This window comes from Erinaceus europaeus, chromosome 7 (genome assembly GCF_950295315.1).
Source record: "Erinaceus europaeus chromosome 7, mEriEur2.1, whole genome shotgun sequence".
NCBI classification, from domain to species: domain Eukaryota; kingdom Metazoa; phylum Chordata; class Mammalia; order Eulipotyphla; family Erinaceidae; genus Erinaceus; species Erinaceus europaeus.
This window is the reverse complement of record NC_080168.1, coordinates 1051823-1072031: the sequence shown is the minus strand read 5'-3', so window position 1 is coordinate 1072031 and position 20209 is coordinate 1051823. Positions and strand designations below refer to the sequence as shown.

Genomic DNA, 20209 nt, shown 5'->3' with positions numbered 1-20209 from the left:
GAGGGGAAGACAGAGAGGGGGAGAGAAAGACAGACACCTGCAGACCTGCTTCACTGCTTGCGAGTGACTCCCCTGCAGGTGAGGAGCTGGGGGCTCAAACCGGGATCCTTATACCGGTCCTTATGCTTTGCGCTACGTGTGCTTAACCCGCTGTGCTACTGCCCGACTCCCCAAACAGTATTCTCTTAACATTCACTGAAACATAGTTAAAGCACATTGACGTTATAGTCATGACATGGTTCACTCCAGAGGGCTAGGAGTGGATGAAGTCATGAGAATAATTGGGAGAGTGAGTACATTTTTTTCTTTGTTTGGTCTGAGTGGTGGTGAATTCTAGGGGTGGACATGGTATGGTTATTATTACATGCAAAGGTACAAAAAGAAACAAAAGTACACCGAGGTGGCACTCATTGCATTGAATAGGTTGGAATTAGCAGATGTAGTATCCAGACCTCCCACCTTCCGCACCCCATAGTGGCCCTGGGTCCATACTCCCATGTGGTTAAAGAATAGGAAAGCTGGGAGTTGGGCGGTAGTGCCGCGGGTTAAGTTTCTGAGCTCACACCCACATCGGAGTCTGTGGTGAAGTGAAAGAAAACGCCAAAGAGCTGGGGCGCTCCACCTCCCTTCCCCAGCAGAGGAGAAGAGGGAGGTCTCAAAACACTCTGCTTACAGTTCTGCCCACCGGCTCTCCCAAACTTTAAGAGGAGAAACTTGTCCATCTCTGAGGCAACAGTGTCCTGGTGGCTACGAACATACCTCATTCGTGTCTGCATCTCACACATGAAGTCTTAGAGCTTGAGATGTGCTGCCAGTGAGGGAGGAATGAGAAGGTTGATGAAAGAATGAGCAAGAGAGGGATGAATTCCTCAACCCAGACCAGTTACTCAGATTCAAAACTTGTCTGTTCTAAGGAGGCCTGTTCCTTGTCATTCCCCCTCACCTGGCCGTGTGTCTCTGACCCAGTCTCCGCAGGGCCGCCTGCACGTCCTTGTTCCTGAGGCTGTAGATGAGGGGGTTGAGCATGGGGATGACCAGGGTGTAGAAGACAGACACCACCTTGCCCTGCTCCATGGACTCCACTGCCCCTGGCTGAACATACATCACAAAGACTGTCCCGTAGAAGAGGGACACAGCTGTCATGTGGGAGCCACAGGTGGAGAAGACCTTGTGCCTGCCCGACCCTGAGGGCATCTTCAGGATGGTCACTATGATGTAGCCGTAGGAGATGATGATCACAGCAGCTGTGCCCACGATAAAGAACCCACAGATGCCAAACATGACCAGCTGGTTGAGGGCCGTGTTGGCACAGGCCAGCTGGAGCAAGGCAGGGATGTCACAGAAGAAGTGGTCAATGCGGTGGGAGGCACAGAAGGGGAGTGTGAAGGTGAAGCTGGTCTGCATGATGGAGTTGAATAAGCCACCACAGTAGGTGCCCAGCACCAGGCGGGCACAGGCTGAGGGACTCATGGTGACAGGGTAGCGCAGGGGGCTGCAGATGGCCATGAAGCGGTCATACGCCATCACCGCCAGCAGGAAACCTTCAGAAGTTCCCAGTGTGGAGAAGAAGAAGAGCTGGGTGGCACAGCCTGCGAAGGAGATGGCCTTGGAGGAGGAGAAGAAGTTGGCCAGGGCGTTGGGGGCAATGACAGAGGAGTAGCACAGGTCCAGGAAGGAGAGGCTCCTGAGGAAGAGGTACATGGGGGAGTGCAGGTGGGCGTCCAGGGTGATGACCACGATCATGGTGAGGTTCCCCAGGACGGTCACCACGTACAGGGCCAGGAAGGTGGCAAAGAGCAGGGCCTGGGTCTCCGGACCTCCCTGGAAGCCCACCAGCACAAAGCCCTGCAGAGGCTCTGCTGACAAGTTTCTGCTTCTGTGGGGTGGCATGACCCAGGGTCTGGATGATGGTGACCAGAGAGGAGGTGGAAGCAGAGAGAGAGGGAGCCCATCAAAGTCTTGAAGTCCCACTTCTCATGGAGCACAGGGGCCCTATGGTGTCTGGATGCCCACTGGCTAAGAGGCCACCAGCTGTCCTGCTCTCCGGGATGAGCCCAGAGTGGCCGCGGCATCCGCTTCTCTGCTCTAGTGTTTACAGATATGTGCACACGGTCACTGCTTTGGAGACTCTCAGTTTTCTCTGGGGACTTGGGAGTGTCAGAAGCTGCAGAGCTGACATGTGAGACCAGCATTCCAGTCCATGTTCCTTTTTCTGCAAGAAATGCTTCCCTCCCAACTCAGTATTCCTGACTGGGGTATCTCCACATCTTGCTAGATTGCATCAGCCTCGGTTACACATCCAGGCTGCTCCCAGCGTCTCTCTCTCTGTCCTGTCCTGTGAGTGTGACAATGGTGTGCATTCTGAGTATACCTCCAATCCCTCCAGGTCACCCGGGCTTCCAGTGCAGTGGGCCAGTGTGGGCACTGTGCATCAGAGAATTCAGGCAGTCCCTGTCAAATGTGCTGGACACACTAGGTTCTGCTGGCAGGTGGTTCCTTCTCTGAGGCCACAGCAGATTCTCAACACACCTGTCCTTCTCATTTTGCCTCTTTGTCATGTTCCTTATTGTCATAAGTTCTGCTGGGGAAGAGTCCCCCATCTGGCACCGCCAGGACTCAGGCCTCAGATGGCCAATTAGGGAAGCCTGATTCTCTGATGTGCTCTGGGACCCTGGGTCTTAGACCTGTGACCAATCTTCCCTACATCCCCAAAGGCCAATAAGGAGGAGGAGACAGTGTGAAATCACTCCAAGATGAGGTGAAGAAGGTGAATTTTTCATTCTTAATAGTTTGAAGGATTCATGTTCAGTGAGATTAGCCAGTGAGATCAGCCAGAAAGAGAAGGATGAATGTGGGATGACCTCACTTATGGACAGAAGTGGAGAAATAAGAACAGAAAGGGAAGCACAAAGCAGAACTTGGACTGGGTCCGGTGTATTGCACTAAAGTAAAGGACTCAGGGGAAGGGTTAGGGGGGTTGCTTTCACGTCTTGGTGCCTGATGGTGCAGGAGGACCTAGGTTGGGGGAAAGTGTTTTGCAGAAAACTGAGAAATTTTGCACATGTACCAATAATTATACATAAATCATTAACCCCCCTAATAAAAATACTTTAAAAAAAGAAAAAGAGGGCTGGGGAGACAGGATAACGGTTCTGCAAAAAAACTCTTACATACACGAGACTCCAAAGTCCAGATCCAGTCCCCAGCACCACCATAAGCTTGAGCAAAACAGTGCTCTGGTCTTTTTCTCTGTATGTCTCTTTCTCATCAAGTAGTAAATAAAAATATATTTAAAATTAGTAAAGTCATGGGTCCCTTGGAATAAACCTGAAATAGACTTCCTAGCTTTTTCCAAAACGGAGGCCCCTAATCCCATCTGCTCTATTCTTACCTTTAGGTTCCTGATTACTAAACAATTTGTTCTGCTTTATATCTTAATGCTTTTCAGCCACCAAGTTGCAGGTGCTGCCATGATGCCGACCTGACTTCCCTAGGCAGAAAATCCCACCAATGTGTCCTGCAACCCCACCTCCTCAGAGCCCTGCTCCACTAGGGAAAGAAAGAAACAAGTTGGGAGTACAGATTGACCTGCCTACACCCGTGTCCAGCAGAGAATCAATTAAAGAAGCCAGACCTCTCACCTTCTGCACCCCATGATGTTTCTGGGCCCATACACCCAGAGAGATAAAGAACAGAGAAGCTTCCAGTGAAGCGGATGGGATATGGAACCATGGTGGTGGGAAATGTATACAATTTTACCCCTTATCCTATGGTTTTGTTGGTATTTTCTAATTTTTATTTTATCTATTTAAAAATTTTAAAAAATTTATTTATTCCCTTTTGTTGCCCTTTTTGTTTTATTGTAGTTATTATTGTTATTGTTGTTGATGTCATTGTTGTTGGATAAGACAGGGACAAATGGAGAAAGGAGGGGAAGACAGAGAGGGGGAAGAAAGAGAGACACCTGCAGGCCTGCTTCACTACTTGTGAAGCGATGCCCCTTCAAGTGGGGAGTCAGGGCTGAAACTGGGATCCTTATCCGGGTCCTTGTGCTTTGTGCCATGTAACTGCGCTACCGCCCAACTTCAGTTTTTATTTTAAAAATAAATGAAATTTTTAAAAAAGCATGCCAGTCTCTTGTCCTCATGCAGCTTTTGTAGACCTTACCTAGTCTGACAATTACTGTGACTGAAAACTCTTAATATTCACTATGTTGAATGTGTCATTCCATTCCATCCTTGTGTCTAGATTTTGTTTTGAGATTGGATGAAAACCCAATAACCCCACTTCGTATGTCAGTGTCTTCCATCCCCTAGCACCCTGTAATATTTTTTCTTTGTACTTACTTTTTTATAGTTTGACTATGAGGTGTCTTGGTATAAGCCATTTTGGATTCAGGAACTCAGTGCTTGCTCTGCTTCCTGCATGTCTATGTTTTGAAGATAGCCCATTTGTAGAAATTTTTTTGCTAAAACTTCCTTGAGTATAACATCCACTTCCCTCTCCTTCTGTTCTTCCTCAGAGATTCCAGTATCTGTCAATATTAACCCTTCTGGCAGAGTCTGATATTTTGTGGCTAATAGCTTCATTTCTTGTAACTGTTTCCTCTCCAGTATCTTTTTTTTCCACAGATTTTTTTGTTTTATTTTCTAGTCCTGATATTCTTTCCTCTGCTTGATTAAGATTATTTCCTAGGCCTGCTATGTGAGCCTGAACTGTATTCAAATTATCCTTCAGAACATAACTCTGCTTGAAGTTTTTCTTCTATGCTTTCCTGTCTTTTAGTGAATTCTGTTTGGAGTTGCTTTTTCATGATTTTGAACTTTTCAGTGAATTGTTTGTAGTCCTTTTGTGTTACCTAGTTCCATGATAAAATTATATTTTAATTCTCAAGTATGTTTCTGCCTTTTAATTTTAGATTTTTGATTTGTCCTCATAATGAATTTTCTAAATTCCTTCTTTGATATGTCTTCCAGTTCTGTATATTCCTGTAGTTCTTCAGTGTACTTTCTGTAAACTCTACCATGGTTGTATCTTGGTTATGTATCAGTTTGTGCATTTATCAAGGTTACTGTTGTTGGGCCATCAGTTGAGTCTGTGACTACAGTTCTGGATTTACCTGTTTATATATGGGAGGCAGAGGGGAGGTTATATGTCATATCATCAGTCTGATTAAGTGTCTGCAACATTTTGGGCCTCACAGCAGTTTCAACCTGTACCCAAGCCTCTGAGAAATGACAGTGAGAACTGTTTCTCTAACAGTTACTGCTGGAAGAAGTAGGCTTACTCTCCATGCAGCTGCCAAGAACCCACTTACCCTCCTACAAGTCTTCCCTATTGGTGAGAGCAAATCACATGACTTTGATTTTTGGCCAGGTTTCTCCCTGACACACTGTTGAATTCTTTTAAACAGCTCAGTATCTGACGTTCAAGGGTTCACAGGTTAAGACCCCAGAAATTCCTTGCCTTCTTCCAGCCAGTAATGTGCTTCATTGTATAGCTAACAAGGTGGTGCTAGCTGCTGTTGATAAAGCTGATTCAGTGCTGGGAACCACCCCCTCTCTCTTTTTCAGCACATAGGCTACTCAGGCCTGCATCCACCTTTGGCTAAGTGTGTTTCTTCAGAAGTCCCAACTGTGATTTTATGAGATGTTGAGTCTTTGTTGTGTTGAATTTGCTGATCATTTGGGGAGCAGCCATGTGACTTTTGTTACTTCAGGGCTACACCTGCAAGGTAATTATTTTTGTAGCAGTTTAAATGCATACATTCAGACATGTGTATATGTTTTCATATTATTCTGTTTCTTACTTATGTGAAAATTTCTAGCTATTTGGGTTTTCCTCAAATAGGTCCAATATTAAATTTAAACAGCATAGGGAAATATATTAAAATAATTTTTTTACAGCCTCTGTAGAGACTGTCAAAAATTGCCAATGCCGACTATATTTCAAGTCATCATGGCGGGGTATTGGGACAAGTTTTCAATTAGCAATAATCATGAATCGGATTGACCTCATTGGCTATGATGCTGCCACTGTTCAAAGTTTAAAATAAAATATTTTATTGTTGTATATAGACTCAAAATATGAAAGAGAAAACATTAACACAAAACTACTTAATATATAGAAGACATCAGGGGTGTTTATGTTATGAACACTGTAAGGAAAAGAAAGCTGATATGGTGTGATCAGTGCTAATTCAGTATATTTTTTATTATCAAACCCTTTTCACAAATGGATATTTCATAGTTAAGAGGATGAATTCAACAGATAGAAGTGAAAATTTGCACACAACTCATAAATCTTTAAAACGTAGAAAGCATTAACACACAACCCTTTATGCCAAAATCAACTCAAAATGGATTAAAACCCTGAGTATTAGACCTGAAACTATAAGACACAGTCTGTGAAACACTATAGAATATATATAGCATCAATGAAACACTATAGAATCTTAGCAACAGAGATGTATTTGGAGACTCAACACTGTGGGTGACTGAAAGTAAATCAAGATGAACTAAAAGGGGATATATCAAACCAAAAAGCTTCTATTCACAGAAAGAAAACTACGTAAGGATAAGCACAGTCCAACAGTTGGGAGAGTATATTTGCACATCACATATATGAGTAGCGACTGACAACAGGCATCTACATGGAAAGAAGCCATACCACTCAACCACAACAACAGCACAAGCAGATAAGAAAGCCAACAAAGAATTGGGCCAATGAATTTATCAGGAAGACACACACATACTCCACCAAGACTTATAAAGAAAACCGTGCCGTGAATAGCTAAATAATTGCAAATTAAAAGCACACTGAGACTTGATCTTACAACTGCTAGAATGGCTCAGCCCAACGAATCAAGAGATGCCAAGTGTGGGCCTGGATGTTGACAAGTGGAGGGCCTGGCACACTGTTGGTGGGAGTGCAAGCAGTGCAGCATGGGAAACAGTGATGGAGAATGCGCCAAGCAGTAAAAACAGAAAGACCTTATTAGTAGCAATGTTCCTCAGGCATATATCCAAAGAAGGTGAACCTTTGAAGGAATATATGCACCACATGTAGAGAGCCACATCTGTCACAACAGTTAAGGAGTGGAAGCAACCTGACTGCCCACTAGCAGACAGCAGGATAGAGCTGTTAGAGGACATAGCCTTGATGGAGCAGTGCTCTTCAATTAAAAAAAAGCTGATATCATGGCCTTCAGTACTAAACAAATGGAAGTGGAGGTAATTACCCTTAGTGAAGGAAATAAGTGGTGAGAGACAGCTACCACCTGATTCGCTCGTCTGTGAAACAGAAATCTCATCATATCAATCTGCAGAACATAAAGACGTAACTAGCCAAAGTAAAGTGCTGCGAGGTTTCTGTGAGGACCAGGGCAGTTAGTTTTGGTGGCAGTGGGGTCAGGAAACACAAAACTCTGGTGGTGAGTGTGGCATATACTAGGCACTGCAATTATTATTTTGTGAACCACGACTAAACCACTAACGATGGTTTAAAAACAAAATAGATTTTGGTTATTAGCCTTTGGTGTGATGTAGGGTGTAATAAGATACTCCACTCTGTAAGGAGTCCCTCTGTGTGGGTGGTGGTTCCTTTGCTGTGCAGGAACTTTTCCATTTGATGTCCTGTTGGTTTATTTTTGTTTCTGTTTTCCTCACAAAGGGACTTGAGTCATTGAAGATGCCTTTAAAACTTAGATCGAAAAGAGTCCTGCCCATGCTCTCCTCTAGCTATTATGTTTGATAGTTTCTAGTGTAAACAAAAGTAAAAAACAAAATAGAAGCAAGCAAACTTTCTAAGACTTGTGAAAACTCTGGTGGTGATCTTTGGGAAGTGGGAGGTGAGGACACAGAACTCTGGTGGTGGGGGTCATGTGGAAATAGAGCCTGTAATTCTACAGTCTTATGACCCTCTGTAATCACAGGCTCTGTGGCAGCTGTGAGGGCTGGGTCAGAGAGGTGTGTCCTATTCATAGCCATCCACATTGGTACGGGGACCTTCCACATCTGAAGGACATCTTCCTGGTAGAAATAATGAGCAAGAGTGACTCCTGAGTTAGGACACAAGTTCTGTATCTGATCCTCTGCTCACTGCTCTGCTCAGTGTAGAACTCAAATAGCAACAGTGGGTCTTGTTCCAGCTCTAAAATAATTGCTTTCAGCAGGAAAAGAAATCTTCTTCCTCTATACAGCAAACCTGACGTCAAAGCCCAAGATGCGCCTCCCCAGAGAGTAGAAAACCAGGTAGAACCAGATAAAGAGTGATCAGAAAAATCAATTCTCTATTCAATACCCCCTTCTGAATCCTCCTGTACAAGTTGACCCCCACCCCCTCTTTCACTCTCCCTCCCCACCCGCCCCCTCACCTGGCCGTGTGTCTCTGACCCAGTCTCCGCAGGGCCGCCTGCACGTCCTTGTTCCTGAGGCTGTAGATGAGGGGGTTGAGCATGGGGATGACCAGGGTGTAGAAGACAGAGATGATCTTGCCCTGCTCCATGGACTCCACTGCCCCTGGCTGGGCGTACATCACAAAGGCTGTCCCGTAGAAGAGGGACACAGCTGTCATGTGGGAGCCACAGGTGGAGAAGACCTTGTGCCTCCCAGACCCTGAGGGCATCTTCAGGATGGTCACTGTGATGTAGCCGTAGGAGATGAGGACCACGAATATGGTGCCCACGATGATGAGCCCACAGATGCCAAACAAGACCAGCTGGTTGAGGGCCGTGTTGGCACAGGCCAGCTGGAGCAAGGCAGGGATGTCACAGAAGAAGGATTGGATGCGGTGGGAGGCACAGAAGGGGAGTGTGAAGGTGAAGCTGGTCTGCACCAGGGAGTTGAGGCAGCCTCCACAGTAGGTGCCCAGCACCAGGCGGGCACAGGCTGAGGGACACATGGTGACAGGGTAGCGCAGGGGGCTGCAGATGGCCATGAAGCGGTCATACGCCATCACCGCCAGCAGGAAGCACTCAGAGGTACCAAACATGGAGAAGAAGAAGAACTGGGTGGCACAGCCTGCGAAGGAGATGGCCTTGGAGGAGGAGAAGAAGTTGGCCAGGGCGTTGGGGGCAATGACAGAGGAGTAGCACAGGTCCAGGAAGGAGAGGCTCCTGAGGAAGAGGTACATGGGGGAGTGCAGGTGGGCGTCCAGAGTGATGACCACGATCATGGTGAGGTTCCCCAGGACGGTCACCACGTACAGGGCCAGGAAGGCGGCAAAGAGCAGGGCCTGGGTCTCCGGACCTCCCTGGAAGCCCACCAGCACGAAACCCTGCAGAGGCTCCACTGAGAGGGTCCCGTTCCCGTGGGGCAGCATGACCCGGGGTCCGGGCACAATGAAACACAGAGTAGGGGATGGCAGAGTGTTGTCACAACAGTCTCACCAGTGGCGGTTCCTCCAGGGGAACTAGAGACACCTGGAAAGACAGCAGTTCCTCTGATCAGCACACCTTAGTGAGCACAGAGCGCTGACCTTGCAGGAGACCGACTTTGCTTTTTATTGTAGGAGGGTGCTGGGGTGTCAAGGGATATCCCAGCCAAGACGATCCAGTTTGAGACCATCATTGCAGCCCTGTGGGCATCTGTGACACACACCCTCCTCCCCGCTAGAATGCAGCGTGTGTTTCCAGGGAGAGGCCAGGGGTCTCACTGCATGTGTCTCCTTATCCCTAACCAGCCAACCTGAGTTGTGTGGCCTGGGCACATCCTGCACCAGGGTTTGGCTCAGAGGTCGCTGGCTGGTGGCACTGCTGTGCTGGTGAGTCAGGCTGCAGAGTGCTGGGGAGGAAGCCGCTCCCTCCCTCCCACTCCTGCATGGCCTGTTCACAGCTCTGGCTGGTCAGACACAGCAGGGACACTGTGGCTAGAGAGATCGTCCGTGGGGGCTGGGCGGTGGTGCACTGGGTTAAGCACACATTGTGCGAAGTGCAAGGATCCCGGTTCAAGCCCCCGGCTCCCCACCTGCAGGGGAGTCACTTCACAAGTGGTGAAGCAGGTCTGCAGGTGTCTTTCTCTCTTCCACTCTATCTTTCCTTCTTTCAATTTCTCTCTGTCCTATCCAAAAAAATTGAAAAAATGGCCATAAGAGCAGTGGATTTGTAGTGCTGGCACCAAGCCCCAGCAATAACCGTGGAGGCAAAAGAGAGAGAGGGGGAGAGAGAGAGAGAGAGAGAGAGAAGGAGAGAGAGAGAGAGAGAGAGAGGGAGAGGGAGAGAGAGATCACCTGTGAGTACCCTTGCCAAGTAGAAGATTCTTCTAATGTGATTGACAACGTATTAGATTAGTGGGTTGAGTTTAATTTTCCTTGATACATCCGCCGGACAAAATCTTAACAGTAATTACGAAGATTGTCCTTGTTGTAAGATGAAAATAATTAGACATTTTCACCCAAGCGAGCTAATTCTCTAGGGTTTTAAACAAGCCACAAGAAGAACCGCCATCTACTGAGATGACCAGGTCTGTCCATGGAAACAGTGAGTGGGGCCGCTTGACCTCAGCCTGGGGACTGTGCCCAGGTGAGGAGCGTGGGGACCTCTCCGGTGAAAATGCCCTTCCTGCTTTGGGAACTCTCCGCCCTGACGCAGCCTTCTCGCCCTCTTCTCAACTTGACACCATCTTCCCAGACAATACTTGTAGTTCACCTGCGTGTTAGCTGTCAAGCTCAAGCAAACATTACTAAAACCATGGGTCCCTTGGAACATAGTCAAAATAGCTTCTTTACACCTTAAGCTCCCTAACTTCATGCACTCTACTCCTACTTTTTGGTTCCTGTTTATAGTGCAATTTTATTGTTTTGTCCTGATTTTTCTGTCTTACCGTCTTTCAGCCACCAAGTTACAGACACTATCATAATTCCATCCTGACCTCCCTGGGCAGACGCCTCACCCATGTGTCCTGGAGCCTCCCCTCCCCAGAGCCCTGCCCCTCTAGGGACAGACAGACACAGGCTGGGGGTGGGGATCCACCTGCCAACACCCATGTCCAGCGGAGAAGCAGTGACAGAAGCCAGAACTCCCACCTTCTGTACCCCAAAAACATTTTTTGTCAATACTCCCACAAGGGAAGAAATGTTAGGGGAAGATGAGCAGAGGACTCTGAACCCTAATTCCATCAGGACCCAGAGAGAGAAGAGGAAAAAAGGACACTTAAAAGGGAAGTAGTAATAGGTGTAGCTGTGACTTAGAAAGGAAGAGCAGCCAGGACCACAGAAAAAATGTGTATATAACTATATATATAGTTATAGAAATAATAGTCAGCCCATATCTGTGACCTTGGGAAAACCGCTGCAGTTTCCAGTGGAGAGGATGGGGACCCAGAACTCTGGATCTGGGAATGGGGTGGAATTAGACCCCTGTGATCTCATAATCCTGTAAATCAATATTAAATAACTAATAATAATAAAAAGAATGTTGCCCGTCCTAAGCACTCCTCATCCTCCTGCTGCTTGTGGCCTGGGGCCAGGAGCGCAGAGGCTCAGCACAGCTGCCCACTGGAGAAGGTGCCCACAGGGGCATCTGCAGACTCTGGCTAGGAGCTGCTGCTCTTGGCAGTGCTGGAGTCGAGGCCATGGATACACAGGCGTGGTAGCGGACGTCACTTCAGTTGGTGAGAACCAGCCCTGAGTCTTACCTAAACGCACCCCAGCGGTCCCGTCACACCCATGAGCGTTGCTCTTTGAAGTCCCTGCTGGGAACTTCCAAACCTCTCTTCTCAGGTGAGGGTCATGGAGTCTTTCCAGACCACTCACCAGCTCCTGGGACCTCAGGTTCCGCTGAGAAACTGAGCTTGTTTGGAGCTGTGGACAGAGGTGAGTACCGAGCACCTCACCCTCTCCCCGTGCAGCTAAGGCTTTTGGTGCAGTAAGGCGGGCGGGGAGAGTTGCACTAGTCCTGCTGAGAGTCTGGCAGGTGCTCCCGTTCTGACTGAAGAGATCTCCTGGTCTGGTGGAAGCAGGGAGGGCATGACTCCAGCTTCATCTCTGTCAGCTGCAACTTATCACCTCCCTGCGGCTCAGGTCGCCCCGCTGGGGAAGCCACTCTCCACCTGGCATAGCTGAGACTTGGGGCCAATTAGGTGAGCCTTGGACTACTGCGGTGCTCTGGGACTCCCTGCTCCCCGGTCCCAGCAGGCCTGAGGACAATCCTCCCATGATGCCCTCATCCTGATGTGGGGACATCCTCAGGGACAGCTGCGGGGCCAACCTGGCGAAAGGACAGACAGGTCAGAGGATCCCAGTGGCCCTTGTGGTAGAGGTCTCCCGAGGAAAGGACAGACAGGTCAGAGGATCCCAGTGGCCCTTGTGGTAGAGGTCTCCTGAGGAAAGGACAGACAGGTCAGAGGATCCCAGTGCCCATGGTGGATGTTTCCCGAGGAAAGGACAGACAGGTCAGAGGATCCCAGTGCCCGTGGTGGAGGTTTCCCGAGGAAAGGACAGACAGGTCAGAGGATCCCAGTGCCCATGGTGGATGTTTCCCGAGGAAAGGACAGACGGGTCAGAGGATCCCAGTGTCTGTGGTGGAGGTCTCCTGAGGAAAGGACAGACGGGTCAGAGGATCCCAGTGGCCCTTGTGGTGGAGGTCTCCCGAGGAAAGGACAGACGGGTCAGAGGATCCCAGTGCCTGGGGTGGAGGTCTCCCGAGGAAAGCTGTGTGCCCTCCTCATGACCACCTCAGCTGCTTTGGCTGCCCCTGCTGCGGCCGCTCCTGTTGGCATGAGCAGGGGTCACGTGGTGGGGAAGGTGTGCCTGACACGAGAAGAGCCCCTGCCATCTCTTTATTTTTCTTTAATTGGGGGGTTAATGGTGTACAGTGTAGGTGTTGATACATGGGTACCCTTTCTCATTTCACCAAGACGGATGCTGGTAAACTCTCACCCCCAAGTTAGGTCCATCCTCGTGAACCAGGACCTCAAAGCCCCTTCCCCATCCCTTGCCTGTGCTCCTCCCCCAGTGTCCTTTGCTTTGGTGCAATTCACAAAACCAGGCTAAGTTTTAATTTATGTCTCTCCTCTTCGTTCTTGTTTCTTAACTTCTGTCCCTAAGTGAGATCATTCTGTATTCATTCTTCCCTTTCCTGCATATCTCACTTAACATGATTCCTTCAAGCTCCATCCAAGATGAGATGAACTCTCAGAAGGCTAGAAGTGGACCTGCCCTGTGACCCTATAATTCCTCTCCTGGGGAACAAAACACACCCATCCCAAAAGATCTGTGTGCACCTGTGTTCATAGCAGCACAATGTGTAATAGCCAAAACCTGGAAGCAACCCAGGTGTCCAACAACAGATGTGTGGCTGAGCAAGTTGTGGTCTATAGGCACAATGAATTCTACATACCATTTTTATGTTTATGATTCTTATTCAGATAACTTTTTATAATCCTAAAGATTCCCCTATTTACCAAAAGTATAAATACATCCATTAAAATATATTGGAATATGGGATTTAAACTCTAAAGTATAAAGATAGTACAATTGAATAAAAAATAAATAGGAAAGTGAATTGATGGGGAAACTTGTACCACAAACATTTTAGGACAAAGAAGTCTGGTATGATGTAATTATTAAAGAACACAAGTTTTTTTAAAATTTTCAAATTATTTTTATTTATTGGTATGATGTAATTATTAAAGAACACAGATTTTATAAAAAAATTTCAAATTATTTTTATTTATTGGATAGAGATAGCCAGAAATCAAGATGGTAGGGGGAGATGGAGAAGGAGAAAGAGAGACACCTGCAGCATTGCTTCAATACTCACAAAGATTTCCCCCTGCAGGTGGAGACTGGGGGCTCGAACCTGGGTCCTTGAGTGTTGTAACATGTGTGCTCAACCAGGTGCACCACCACCCTACCCCAAGAACACAGATTTCAGGGGGAAGCTTATATATAAAATACCATTTCAAAATAAAAATGCTCAAACCAAGTGAAACATGTTAACTCAAATTATTATACTTTGGTGAGTATTATTACGTTTGGTAAACATGGACAGATCTGGAGCCAGATGGAGAGCAGCAACAAAAACAAAAGAAGTGTCTCAGGACATGTGAGCCAACCTTTAGTCCGTGATTTCCTATCTGAGGGAAGTGGCTGGAGGTGGGGGACCCAGTAGTACTGGAGGGAGGTTGGCACATAGGTAGTGTGGTGATGTGTTTTGAAGAACTGTGAAACCACCCCCCTTAAACGTCTTGAACCTCCACATTACCTCAACAGAACAAAAGTTCATAGGAAAAAAAAACCTTTAAATTTATTAGGTGGAATTGACAGTCTTAAAAAATTTCATATATCTAAATCATAGTTATACTACATTTTTCCCAGTAACCAGTAAAACCAAGAGACAAAATTTTTAGTCTTACCTTAGAACTGGAAAAAAGTATTAATGAAATGGTCAATAAAACCCTAACAATTGCAGGCTATAAAGCCCCTTGATATATATGGGATGCATCTTCATAGGACAGTCAATCTTTCCCCACAAAACATGTTTCCTTGGGAACTCAATGTGACCATTTTGCGGAAGGAGAATTCTTAAGTAAATCTGGTAGGAATATCACAGTGGATAGGGTGGACACTAATCCAAATGTCCTTGTAAGAGGAGGAAAGGGATGTAGTCACAATTATCAAAGAAGATCTGTCTTTTCTCTTTCCACAATACCAGCAAACTACAAGAATACATAGAAAACTTATAAATGGGACTGGAAGACCAAGCAGGTTCCCACAGAAAAGATAAAAAGTCCAGATTCCAGGACTGAGGCTAGCAGGAAAAACACTCTCCATATGACAAGGCAGAGAATAGTCAGGAAAAGACCTGCAAGGTACCGGGCTTTGACTTGTGAGCAGAAAGTCAGGCTGTGCAGAAATCTCCGATCCCATTACAATTTTATATCACAACTTTACAACAACGGGAAACAAGAAACTAGAAGCTATAAATTGTTGGTCTGCTTCTCATTCTGCTTCTAGGACCCCTTCTGTTTTGATCATCATGTTAGGTTCGCTTGCATTGCTTAACGCTGTGGTCTATTTACATAATCATTGTTTTGTTTGAGACCCGCACTGGTTTGATCCCCACTGGTTTGAGCTCTTTTTCCACTCTACCCCCTCTCCTAGTCACAGCCTGTTTTCCACCATTTAATCCCCACTGGTTTGTGCTCTTTTTCCTTCTCCCCAACCCCTATCCTACGTACTTCTTCTTCCAGACACTTCTGCCTCAGGAGATAAAAAGGACAGGATTTTCTAATGAATGGAGATTAGATAGATTGCACTGCATTCCTGCTCATCAATAAAGATTGAACTGCGTTCCCAGCTCAGCCATGAGTCTCTGGTCATCTGTCTCCCGCCCAGGAAGCTATCCCGGCAATAAATCAGGAGTGGGGTTGTGGCAGCCACTACCTTGCCAAGAGCAACCTTGGCGGATCCCATAGTGGAATTCAGTCTCCATAGTAACAGACCCTGGAGTAGATTCAGGAGAATCCCTTCACCCCCTCACTAGCAGCTCATTCAGTTAAGGATGGTCAAACAGTTGCCTAGGTGCTGGCAACTGGCAAATGTAAGTTGATTTTCACAGCTTAACTGCAAACGCTAGCAAGTCAGTTACATCATTACTGTCAACAAGCTCTCTGCTGACTGTTGCTGGGTGTCCTCTGGCTGGCAAAGAAGCAGCAGCAACACAGGGAACTTGGTGAGGGTGAGGCACGGAGGAATTAGACCAAACTCTGGGAGTGCTTCAGAGACAGCTTGTTTATTTTCCATACACAGGGCTATCTATATACTGGTCACCATCCAATAGGAACACTGGGGAAGCATGTGAGGGAAGCGTGGGATACTCACGCCATGTTAATTGCCCCCAGGTGCACCTCATTCATGCTCTTAGGCCATACCTGCTTCTCTTATCCAGCTCGGGCTCAAAGGCAAGTTACCAGCCTATAAGGACCAAAGTTATGACCTCATAAAGGAATGTATCGGTTACACACGAGAAATGGGAACCTTTAGGGTGTGTTGTGTGAGAGGAGGCAGCTCCCTTGCCCCTGAGCTCGGTGCATCTCAGCCCACAGAGTCGAGGAGGGACATGCCTTTAGGCCAGGTCAGCCTTGAGGTCTACTCCTCAAGACTCAACGCAGAAATGACAGGCCTCTGCCCAGGTTGGGGAATCTGCGCTTCCCCCATGTCCCTCTTTTTTTTTTTTAAAAAAAAAGGTTTATTTACTTCATGAGAAGCCAGCTGATGAGATCTAAATAATGGTATGTGGGACTTCTCTGTACTTCCCCCACCACACACCCAACTTCCTGTGAATCTATAATTACTTAGAAATAAAGCGATCGGGAGTTGGGCAGTGGTGCAGCAGGTTAAGCGCAAGTGGTGCAAAGTGCAAGGACCAGCATAAGGATTCTGGTTCAAGCCCCCGGCTCCCCACCTGCAGGGGAGTCACTTCACAGGCGGTGAAGCAGGTCTGCAGGTGTCTGTCTTTCTCTTCCCCTCTGTCTTCCTCTCCTCTCTCCATTTCTCTCTGTTCTTTTTTAAAAAATAATTTATCTTTATTGGGGAATTAATGTTTTACATTCAACAGTAAATACAATAATTTGTACATGCATAACATTCCCCAGATTCCCATTTAACAATATAACCCCCACTATGTCATTCATCATCTTTCATGGACCTGTATTCTCCCCACCCACCCACCCACCCCAGAGTCTTTTACTTTGGTGTAATACTCCAATTCCATTTCAGGTTCGACTTGTGTTTTCTTTTCTAATCTTGTTTTTCAACTTCTGCCTGAGAGTGGGATCATCCCATATTCATCCTTCTGTTTCTGACTTATTTCACTCAACATGATTTTTTCAAGGTCCATCCAAGATCGGCTGAAAACGGTGAAGTCACCATTTTTTACAGCTGAGTAGTATTCCATTGTGTATATAGACCACAACTTGCTCAGCCACTCATCTGTTGTTGGACACCTGGGTTGCTTCCAGGTTTTGGCTATTACAAATTGTGCTGCCAAGAACATATGTGTACACAGATCTTTTTGGATGGATGTGTTGGGTTCCTTAGGATATATCCCCAGGAGGGGAATTGCAGGGTCATAGGGTAGGTCCATTTCTAGCCTTCTGAGAGTTCTCCAGACTGTTCTCCACAGAGGTTGGACCCATTGACATTCCCACCAGCAGTGCAGGAGGGTTCCTTTGACCCCACACCCTCTCCAGCATTTGCTGCTGTTACCTTCACTCCTGTGAGAATGTATGACATTCTCACAGGAGTGAAGTGATATCTCATTGTTGTCTTTATTTGCATTTCTCTGACAATCAGAGACTTGGAGCATTTTTTCATGTGTTTCTCGGCCTTTTGGATCTCTTCTGTGGTGAATATTCTGTCCAAGTTGTCCCCCCATTTTTGGATGGGGTTATTTGTTGTCTTGTTGTTGAGTCTGGCAAACTCTTTATATATGTTGGTTATTAAACTCTTATATGATGTATGGCATGTAAAGATCTTCTCCCATTCTGTGAGGGGTCTCTTGGTTTGGGTAGTGGTTTCTTTAGCTGTGAAGAAGCTTTTTAATTTGATGTAGTCCCATAGGTTTATACTTGCCTTAGTCTTCCTTGTAATTGGATTCGTTTCATTGAAAATGTCTTTAAAATTTATGCGGAAAAAAGTTCTGCCAATATTTTCCTCTAAGTATCTGATAGTTTCTGGTCTAACATCCAAGTCCTTGATCCACTTGGAATTTACTTTTGTATTTGGTGAAATACAGTGATTCAGTTTCATGAATCAACCCATTGTTTCATGTTTCATGTTTCAACCCATTGTTTCCAACACCATTTGTTGAAGAGACTCTGCTTTCCCCATGTAATAGTCTGGGCCCCTTTGTCAAAGATTAGATGTCCATAGGTGTGGGGCCTCATTTCTGGGCTCTCAATTCTATTCCACTGGTCAGTGTGTCTGTTCATGTTCCAGTACCAAGCAGTTTTGATGACAATGGCCCTATAATACAGTTTGAGATCTGGGAGTGTGATGCCTCCGGTTCTGTTCTTTTTTCTCAAGATTGTTTTGGAAATTCTAGGTCTTTTCTGGTTCCAGATAAACATTTGTAGCATTTTTTCTATTCTCCTAAAAAATGTGCTTGGGATCTTGATGGGGATGGCATTAAATTTGTAGATGGCTCTGGGTAATATATTCATTTTGATGATGTTAATTCTTCCAACCCATGAACATGGAATATCTTTCCACTTCTTTGTGTCTTTTTCAATTTCTTTGAGTAGTGACTCATAATTTTCAGTATACAAGTCTTTCACTTCTTTGGTTAGGTTTACTCCTAGATATTTTATTGTTTTTGTTGCTATAGAAAAAGGAACTGATTTATGGATTTCAATTTCTTCTAACTTAGTGTTTGCATAGAGGAATGCCACTGACTTTTGAATGTTAATTTTGTAGCCTGACACCTTACTGTATTGCCTGATGATTTCCAAAAGCTTCTTGCTGGATTTCTTAGGTTTTCCCATGTATACTATCATGTCATCTGCAAATAAGGAGAGTTTGACTTCTTCTCTTCCAATCTGTATGCCTTTAATTCCTTGCTCCTGCCTGATTGCTATGGCAAGAACTTCCAACACTATGTTGAATAGTAATGGTGATAGTGGGCAGCCCTGTCTAGTACCTGATCTGAGGGGAAATGCTTCCAGTTTTTCACCATTGAGTATGATGTTGGCTGTAGGTTTGCTATATATAGACTCCACTATCTTCAGGAATTTTCCATCTATTCCCATTTTTTGTAGTGTTTTGATCATAAAGGCATGTTGTATTTTGTCAAAGGCTTTCTCTGCATCTATTGATATGACCATGTGGTTTTTGGTCTTGCTTTTGTTGATGTGGTGGATCACATTGATTGATTTACGTATATTAAACCCACCTTGCATGCCTGGGATAAACCCCACTTGGTCATGATGAACAATCTTTTTGATATAGTGCTGTATCCGGTTGGCTAGAATTTTGTTCAGTATTTTCGCATCTATGTTCATCAGAGATATTGGTCTGTAGTTTTCTTTTTTGGTTGTGTCCCTGTCTGCTTTTGGTGTCAGGGTGATGTTGGCTTCATAGAAGCTGGCAGGGAGTATTCCAGTGTCTTCAATCTTCTGGAAGACTTTTAAAAGTAGAGGTATTAGTTTTTCTTTGAAAGTTTTGTAGAATTCATTTGTAAAACCATCTGGCCCAGGACTTTTATTTTTGGGAAGATTTTTGATAACTGTTTCAATTTCATTAGCTGTGATGGGCCTGTTCATGTTATCCACTTCCTCTTTACTTAGTTTTGGAAGTTGGTAGGTATCTAGGAAATCATTCATTTCTTCCAGGTTCTCTAGCTTGGTGGCATATAGTTGTTCATAGAAGCCTCGCATGATATGTTGAATTTCTGCAGTGTCTGTTGTGATATCTCCTCTTTCATTTACTATCCGATTTATTTGGGTCTTCTCCCTTTTTTGTTTTGTGAGTCTGGCTAAAGGCTTGTCAATTTTGTTTACTCTTTCGAAGAACCAACATTTACTTTCATTGATCTTTTGTATGGTTTTCCTATTCTCAATGTTATTTATTTCTGCCCTAACTTTAGTGATTTCTGTCCTTCTGGTTGCTTTAGGATTCCTTTGTTGTTCTTCTTCTAGGTCTTTTTTTTTTTTTTTTTTCTTCTTCTAGGTCTTTAAGATGTGCAATCAGGCTGTTTATTTGTGCCTTTTCTTGTTTCCTAATGTGTGCTTGTATAGCTATGAACTTCCCTCTTAGGACTGCTTTAGCTATGTCCCAAATATTTTGATAGCTTGTGTCTTCATTTTCATTGAACTCTCGAAACATTTTGATTTCTTCCTTGATTTCCTCTTTGACCCAGAAGTTGTTAAGAAGTGTACTGTTGAGCTTCCACTTTTTGGGACTGTTACTAATCTTTTGTTGATTGTTAAGTGTTAGTTTAATTCCACTGTGGTCTGAGAAGATGCTTGGGATGATTTCAGTGCTCTTGAATTGGCTGATGCTGTCTTTGTGGCCTAACATATGGTCTATCCTTGAGAATGACCCATGTGGATTTGAGTAAAATGTGTATTCCAGTTTCTTGGGATGAATGACTCTGAAAATGTCCAATAGTTCTAGTTTATCTATCTCTTCATTTATCTCCCTTATGTCTTTACTGATTTTCTTCCTGGATGATCTGTCAAGTTGAGATAGTGGGGTGTTGAAGTCCCCT

The 20209-nt window shown here is 45.4% G+C and overlaps 3 protein-coding genes and 1 non-coding gene across 4 annotated transcripts in view; all 4 read right to left on the bottom strand.

The window, feature by feature from the left end:
* Window positions 1–20209, bottom strand: part of ASB1 (ankyrin repeat and SOCS box containing 1) — a 491590-nt gene that overhangs the window by 61291 nt on the left and 410090 nt on the right. The gene's annotated exons all lie outside the window — the stretch shown is intronic.
* On the bottom strand, window positions 940–1890 carry LOC103121476 (olfactory receptor 9S13-like). Its single transcript, XM_007532000.2, has one exon. The coding sequence runs from the start codon at window positions 1888–1890 to the stop codon at window positions 940–942; it is 951 nt and encodes a 316-aa protein (XP_007532062.2).
* Window positions 5907–6047, bottom strand: LOC132539568 (U4 spliceosomal RNA). Its single transcript, XR_009550914.1, has one exon. It is a non-coding gene; the product is annotated as a U4 spliceosomal RNA (small nuclear RNA).
* LOC132539361 (olfactory receptor 9S13-like) lies at window positions 8371–9328 on the bottom strand. The gene has a single exon (XM_060193593.1). The coding sequence runs from the start codon at window positions 9319–9321 to the stop codon at window positions 8371–8373; it is 951 nt and encodes a 316-aa protein (XP_060049576.1). The 5' UTR covers window positions 9322–9328.